The following is an 8,745-nucleotide window of genomic DNA, read 5'->3' as shown; positions in this document are numbered from 1 at the left end:
TGTGTGTGTGTGTGTGTGTGTGTGTGTGTGTGTGTGTGTGTAGATATATAGTTATATTGTAATCATCAGTGAATAAATTTGGATAAAATAATATATCTGCGGTGTCTGAATTTTTATTGCTTTAATCGAAGAATAGTTTCTCTTATATATTCAATGTAATATTTGACATTTACACATGAACATCAAATAGGCTGACTGTGTTAACTACCTTGTTAAATACTTGAATGGGCCTAAGTCAACAGCACCGAAGGCATCATAATCAAACTTTGCTTCAGATGGGAAGGTCATGTCCATTGTATGAAGAGCATCATGCACCAAGTGAAATCCTCTGCAGTGAACTCGATACCGGTTTGAAATTACGTAGCTGCCCTAAACGACGCTACAATGATCGACTGAAACTGACATTAACCCTTAATTCTGAAATCAATATGCAGGAGATAGAACATGACATCGTGTCATCAAAATTTCTACTGAAGAACCAGGCGCGTCGAAGAAGCTACTTATATTTCAACTGGTTTTCGCGTAAACGTTAAAATACGAGTTGGCAAAGAAATTTGAATGTTATTTTAGGAGGTTTGGAATTAAACTTAAGAAAAAAATTTTCGCTAAAGAATCATGCGTGTTAGAAAAAAACAACAACTTTCTATTCCGATAATTTTACGGTGAAATGCTAAAATACGAGTTGACAAAGAAAATCAGGGGTTGTTTTGGAAAGTTCAACATACAATTTGCATATGAGTAAAATTTGCATATGACTAAATAAATGATTATTCAAATAATGATCATGAATATGAATAATTATGATTTATGAAAAAGAAAGTGAACAAAATGAAATACTTACAGAAAATATTGCATAGAATTTGTGTGTTTTCAACGTTTTTCAATGATGGCAGGTGTATCAAACGTACTGTAGTTCGTTGTAGGATATAAAAACTACGACCACTTGCTTATCGGGAAATTTGTGAGTTCGATTTGTTTTTTAAATTAAGAAAAAAAAAATTTAAGTCTCACCATTATAAGTATTTATACTCCGGTGAAATTAAGAAATCAACTCATTAATAAATGAAACCCTCGAATCCACCACTGTACACACACACACACACACACACACACACACACACACACACACACACACACACACACACACACACACACAGAGTTGCATATTTATGAATGTATTTATGTATGTTTGAAGATAATCAAACCAAATTTTCATAATTCCGAGCCACTTACCCAATGAGTAATTTTGCCATATTTGGTGAAAATCTGTTCAGCCGTTTCCCAGTAATTTTGAAAGCGCGCACACACACACATACAAAGACGAGTGATTACAATACCTTGCTTACACGCGCAGGGTAACAACAACAACAACAACAACAATAATAATGCCCTGCTGCAGTATCAGGTAGTGGCTCTCATGGCTTCTGATCTTAATTGATTGGAAGTGTTTTCTTTATTAACCACCAAGAGTTGACAAAAACACAGAGGACGGTCCAAAGCGATCGTGAGAAATTACATGATAAAGCGTGTAAAAATGAAAAATAATGGAAACAACATAAAGAAGTGAAAAAAAAAACAACCAAAGAATAATTCCCCAAAATGGAGATTTCCGAAAGCTACTTGTGAAAACTCCACACAATCCATGTCATTTTGACTACTACTGTATGTGCCTTCTCCGAGTTGTTTTCTGGTATAGGGCACATACTCAGAGAAGGCCTACCTACATGGACCTGACTTTCCAATTTCATTCACAGTTTCACAAATTTGTTGGGATGTGACACTCCCTTTTTCACTCTAACTTTTCCTTTCAAGCGTAGCATGAAAAAGTTGATAAGGGCTCCGCCAAAGAGCAAGGTGTTTGTCTTCAACCATTTCAATCGCATCCCTCACAATATTTCTTTCACAAAAGCCAAGCCACCAGGCAGCTAAAGATTACCCGTGCTTCCTGGCCAAAGGAAAACGACGGGGCAATCTTCTCAATAGACTCAGCTGATAGCCTACTCTGCTCCACACGTAACAACAGTTAGCAATACTCGAGAACTGGGTGAGCGTGTGCAGAAGGGTTTCGGCGCTTTGCGCATCTTGGACAGGCTTTAATGACGAAACTTCCATGCCTGTAGGGTTTATCTCGGACAGCTATTTCTCTCAGTAGAACTCCCAGACAACTGATTTTCATTGATACCCACAGTTCCCCGAGGACATTGTCGCTTTTTCCCGCTCCTGATCCCGTATAGAATGCCAACGGGGAAATTCTACCAACCATTATGCTCAAATTCTAGAGGTTCTAGAATGTTGTCAAGCACGCATAGTATGTTTGACATTCCAGATTCTAAGAGACCTATTTCAGTCTTTACTTGACCCAGGACTGCAGTTCTGTCAAAAAGATGAGCCGCGGAAGAACGCGTCTAACAAACTGACCACACCTGTTCACTGTAAAGGAATTGCTTGAGGTGTTGCAGTTTCAGCGTATGCCAGTGCATCGTCAACCACATGTCCAGTTCTTCACTCAGTGGGTGTTGACTGCAAATAGAACGCCAGACCAGTGGAACGCGTCTCTTTAACAAAAAGCAGAACAGATATTTCAGTTTTGTCAGACGTTAACCGGGGCAAATAACGGTGGCCAGGTGGTAAGATATGGTGGAGGTAATGTAAGCATTCGTCACCTTTGCTAGAAATTTCAGGGATAGATTTCTCCTGGCCCATTTCTGGGTGAGACTGCCATCCCGTTCTTTATCTCGTTCTAGTTCTTCTACATCTGGAGATCTGGACCAAACCAGACCCTGAGCAATTTAACCGGTCTATTAGAGCAGTCCTCCACGATGCTGTTGGATGATAAGGACCTGCCTCACCAGTTGCCAAGCTGCAGGTTTACTGACATTTTCTGTTTGATTTTTGCTCCTATCATCGCCTCAGTCTTTTAGCGATGTCGACTACCTCGATATCTCTTGTATCCGACATGATGACAGTGACATGTCCACGCATGCCGACATGGGTCTTCTGCATCCTAAGTCACGTGGGATGCCCTTCAATGTCTCTAACTTACACAGTAGTGGCTCAAGGTCAGCACAACAAAAGACACGAGTCAACGATAGAATGATAAGTTCTAGCGCGTCGTTTATTCCCTTGTTTCACACAGACCCATGTGCTTTTTTCGGCGCTCCTTTAGAAACGCACCTCTCCAAGAAAATGAAATGCAATTTAAAAAAAAAGTTCCGAAAATGGAAAATATATACAAAATAACTGAGGCATGCAAAAAATTAGAAAGATTTATCCATTTTAAAATATTTTATACTAAAAAATAAAACAAACGGAAAACGGGCACTCGCGAATATAAACAAACATGTCGGATGATACAAGGGAAGGTAATTTGCTTTTACTAATCAGGTATTATTAATGATACGATGGGCCAAATAGCCACTGAGTTATATGTTCTATAATTTATTTTCTCTGTTAACTGAAAACAAAAATAAAAATAACATAACTTGCATACGTCTTAAACATATTTACTCTATTATTTTATAATCATTTCTGTCGTATATCACAACATCATAAAATAGGTGAAGGTAAAGCGAGTGCACACCACCTAACTCTACCGGTATATCAAAATATTTTCATTTTATAAAAGATAATCATCAAAGTTATACAGTTATTTTGTGTGATAGCATTCATTCACGAGTAAACTGTGGGTTTTAAAAATAGCGAAATAAAACTTGAAATGAAAACATTGAAATGAATATTTATTAAATTATCATTAATGAAAATAGAGGCGAAAGAGAATGAGAGACTGTTGCAAATGAAAACAGAAAATTTCGCCTGTAACGAATTAATACTGTTTATTAAATCTACTCCGTAGTGAATGCAACGGATATTTAAATTTGTGAAGAACTTGTATTTTAAATTATCAATAAACTTCAGAAATCGAAATTACAGGAAATTTCTTGGAACATGAATTTATAAAAAAAATTCTAGATGGTCAAGCCTTTAATAATTGCTTTCTTTTAGTAACTATTACACACCCAATTAATAAGCAGCTTTCTCCATTATAATATAGATGTGACTTTGTTATTTCTATAACTTTGGTTGATAATATTACACAGAAACTGTTTTTTATTCAACTTCAGAAAGATATTTGTTTTATCAGAATATATAAATGTTTATGATTTTTTAATATTCTGAATACCAGACTTAGGTTTGACTTGAAGGTGTTATGGCATCCACGGATGAATTTAATCATACTCATTATAGCCAACAGTCTCAGATGTACAAAAGGTTGCAGGAGAATTATTCAAGGCGCACAGATACGTATTTTTATATGTATGTTGTCAGTCATTGAAATGTGGATTAATTGAAAAGGCATTTCACTTCATACGATTCACAACATATAATTATTTCATTAACCTTATCATCACAAACTTAGATGGAATTTGGGTGTTCTCAGTCGAATAGGTTAACTTATAAAGACCCGCAATATAATAAAGAACCTTTTGTATAGTAAATATTAAGTGTTATCAAAAGCGAAGAAAACGCACTCAATAGGTATAGCAGAGTGGAATATTTGTTAAGTTGTAGTTTTTACGGCAAAATTATTCTCCAATGATTTCAAATTTCGCGGTCACGGACGAAGGTTCCCGCTGTTTCAGTCTTCAGCCAGATAGTAAGGACAAATTTTGCGCTACTCTGAAATGATAAGTCAACTTATAATCAGTGCATCTGCAATCGAATATATATATATATATATATATATATATATATATATATATATAGAAACAGCCACTCCTATACACACACACATATATATATATATATACATTAGGCTGTCCGGAAAGTGCTGAGTGTTTTTAAGCTAAATCTTTTAACGCTTTATTGGACACACTCGAAACGTATTACACTTAAAACTTTGGCGTTGCTTGAAGTGGTAGTGCATTACTTCATTGTTCCTGATTAAAAATAGATTTATCTTTCATTCCGGTTATCCTTTATTGATAGTTGAAATGGATAACCAAAAATTTCATATACACATTGTAATGCTTTTTTTTTAAAAAAGGAGAAAATGCTGCAAAGATTTGCAAAAACATTTGCGAAGTTTATGGTGATGATGCTGTAGGTGAATCAAGTGTTCGAAGGTGGCTTGCAAAATTTAAAGCTGGAGAGTTTAGCTTGGAAGATGACAGTCGCAGATGAAGATATTTTGGAGGCAAAAATTGAATAAAACTAAAATATCACGACTAGAGAACTTGCAGAGAAGTTGGAAGTTTCTAAAAGTACAGTTCATGAACACCCAGTGAAGCTAGGATATATTTCTCACTGTAATATATGGGTCCCTCACAAACTCTCAGAAAAGAATTGCTTGGACTAGTATTCCGTTTGTGATATGCTTTTGAAACGGAATGAAAGCTTGCCTTTTTGAGAGATGAAAAATGGAAGTGTTGAAAAATTGGGTATAGCTGCTCATGTATGGAAAATGGAGACCACCTTCTCCTGTGGGATGAAGTTAAAATAATAGGCAGAGAACACCACTGGAAAATACGAAAACTAAAAGAGGTAGTACATATGCTACGACACAACAACCTCCTAAGCAGACCTAATACAGATATGAGTAGAATATGGGAACCGGTATTAAGGAAGGATATAAAAATATTGGGTTTATAAGCTCTAAAATTTATTCTATAATTGCCCACCAGCATATAGCGTAATGGTTAAGAGAGCGGGTTACTAACCCCAAGATTCCGAGTTCACTTCCAGGCAGTGCCTTGAATAAATAATAACAATAATTAATAATAATAATAACATCAGCAAAAAATACCTTACGAATGAGAACCCAAGGTTGGGTTCAAAATTCTATCAGGACATCTGATACAACAAACAAGCTGAGGACACATATCCGTCCAATTTAAATAGTGTAAATAATGTATCTATATAATAGTACTCCTGTCTCTCTGATGTTACTTTACGCCTTTTTCTCTACAAAAATTTCCTAGTGGACATCGATCTTCCTTGGCACAATCACAGGTTTTAGTTTTAGGAAAATTCTTCATTTCCTTAGCAAATCTGTTGCGCTTGAATATTATGCCCTCTGAGTTACTCTCGTTATATTTTAGAACGGTGTATTTTCCCACACAGGACATTTGTTCGGACGGGAGTTTGTGGAAATTCAAGGAAAGGCTCCGATTCAAACAATACAACCCGACCAAACGTGTCCGATAAGGTTTATAAGGTATGCCAGTTAACTGGCAGAGCCTGTGGGTACACGTGGAATTACAAAATCTACACTGGTCTGGACAGATTGGATCTTCTAGCATCTCTTGCGTCAACTGATGTCGTGTTGTCGCTGAATGAAAACTTGTTTGATAAAGGCTACAATATCTATATGGACAACTGGTTTTCTAGTCCAGACCTTTTCCTGAAGCTGCAGGTGAGGAGAACTAATGCCCGTGGGACTGTAAGGGTGGACAGGAAAAGCATGCCACCCGATCCTCGCATGATAAAACTTCGAAAGGCGTGACAAGAAAAACGTCTGCATGTTATCCACAATGCATTCTGCTAGCATGAAGGACACTAGGAAACAAGTTGCAGACGGTAGTGCCATAATGAAACCGAGTGTAGCTGTTTCATACAATGAAGCGATGGGCGGGGTCGATCGCTCAGATCAGCTGGCGACGACACACAAATCGGTGAGAAAATTTGTGACACGGTACAAAAGAATTTTCTTGTGTATAATTGACATGTGTGTCATGAACTCACATTTGATTTGGCCGATGCTTGGCAGTGTGGGGGATGGATTAACATTCAGGTATCTATTGTTCTGTGAAATGATAGAAGCATCAGACCTGCCAAAGTACAGAATGCGTGGACGTCCCCACTCCGGACACTCTCCTCATTGTATGGTGAAGGGATGTGAGCATTTTGTGGAAAATGTTTTCTCCCACCGTCAAGAAGACAAATGCTTCAAAGAGATGCACAGCATGTAAAGCAAAAGGGAAACGCAAGGAAACTAGATACTATTGTTCACAATGTGATATGCCACTGTGAGTGGTACCCTGTTTTGAACTCTATTACACTAAAATCAATTTTTGAATTCACGTGATTGTAAATACATGAAGTTGATAAGACTTTTGCTAACGAGTGATCTTATTCAGGAATAATACCGCATGAGCGTCCTGCAGAGGGATATAATTTAGGTAAATGAACAGTACTTGCACTAAAGCGGTTGACGTAAATATATGCCGAACGTTAGCTCGCACTGAGTGCTGACCTCAATTGGCGTGATTACCGTTGCCGCGCGCAGGCAACCGAAGGAACCACTGCTGTAAATTGGTTAAAGCCGTTGATGTAAATATACGCCGAACCACTATCGTGCGCTAATTGCTAATCTCGGTCGAGATTATTACTGTGAGTGCAACCTAGTTGCTTGATAAAAAAAAACAAAACAACAACAACACCGTTTCATGAGGTTAAAAATGTCAGCATTTCATTATATGATATAGTGTTATCTTTGAAATTTGTATTCTATTTATAGTTAAATTATTTTGTAAAATATATAATGCAGATATACAAAATCTATCCGAGATCAAGGGTCCCGGATAGAAATGTATATGCAGACATGTAGATTTTAGATAAAGTTTCTTCATAATTATTATGCAAAGAGGTGAATTTCGATGTGACATGTAATGTATATGCGCATGTGTGTGTGTGTGTGTGTGCGTGTATCTAGAATATTAAATCTCATCTACATATATATATATATTTGTCACAAACCGCAACAAAGCATAGAAAAAAGATATTTCTTTTAAATCAGAAACAATTGCAACTTATATTCAAACGATAATAGTAAACGAAGAAAGACCATGGATTCCGAAGAAATAGAAAAAGAAATCAGAAGTTCTTTAACACAATTCTTCGACAAAAACGGTATTCCGATGCCTATTTATAGATATAAAGGACACTATATTCCTTATTCGGAATTCTCGGTATTAGGTTTATCCAAACTAAATACAGTGAAAATAAGACCCGATGATATTTTGATGTATACATATCCTGGAGCGGGTGAGATTTTAAATTATCTTAATTATATAAAATGATTGTTATAGCATTGTCTTGTTAAGTAAACATATTTAGTTTTCATAAAAGATAAAAGAATGACAGCAGCTAAATGGCTGAGTGTAAAACACATTGAATTAAATTTGTATGTTCCTGTAACAAAATCTGTTGCAGGTAGAGATTAATCGTTTGAACAAACATTACTGGTGATTATTTTATCGATCCCGTAGGGATGGAATGGAAATACGATTACGGGAAGATGTGAACACAAAACATTATCCACCACTTCAGTCTTTGTACCCCTATAACACAGGATTAGTATATAACGTATTATCAACAGATTTAAGGCCTTACACAAAATAAACATCAAAGTTTATATCCTAAAGTAAGTTGGATGGACTGTTATAACTTTGATATATTATTCATTCAAATCTCCCCCTCCTCCTTCTCCTTCTTCTTCTTCTTCTTCTTCTTCTTCTTCTTCTTCTTCTTCTTCTTCTTCTTCTTCTTCTTCTTCGCCGTCTCCTTCCTCGGGTGCTGCTGCTTGAACAATCAAAATCCAGAACAAACATCCTTCATATTAAATATTTCTTCAGATCCGCTACTACTTACCTACCTACCTACCTACCTACCTACCTACCGAGTATTCACAAAAGTAAAAAAAGGAGAATGTCCCACCTATTTGAAAACTATGGAAATATTTTAAAA

The 8,745-nt window shown here is 36.4% G+C and overlaps 1 protein-coding gene across 1 annotated transcript in view; it reads left to right on the top strand.

Annotated features, from left to right (window-relative positions):
- The first annotated feature begins 7,655 nt into the window (after positions 1–7,655).
- Positions 7,656–8,745, top strand: part of LOC106873206 (sulfotransferase 1B1) — a 10,740-nt gene continuing 9,650 nt past the window's right edge. The window contains exon 1 of the mRNA XM_014920449.2: positions 7,656–8,043. Coding sequence (XP_014775935.1) covers positions 7,845–8,043 — 199 coding nt within the window. The 5' untranslated portion in view covers positions 7,656–7,844. The remainder of the gene's footprint in view (positions 8,044–8,745) is intronic.

This window comes from Octopus bimaculoides, chromosome 3, assembly GCF_001194135.2.
Source record: "Octopus bimaculoides isolate UCB-OBI-ISO-001 chromosome 3, ASM119413v2, whole genome shotgun sequence".
NCBI lineage: Eukaryota > Metazoa > Mollusca > Cephalopoda > Octopoda > Octopodidae > Octopus > Octopus bimaculoides.
Note: the sequence above shows the minus strand (reverse complement) of the source record. Positions and strands in the feature narration are given on the sequence as shown.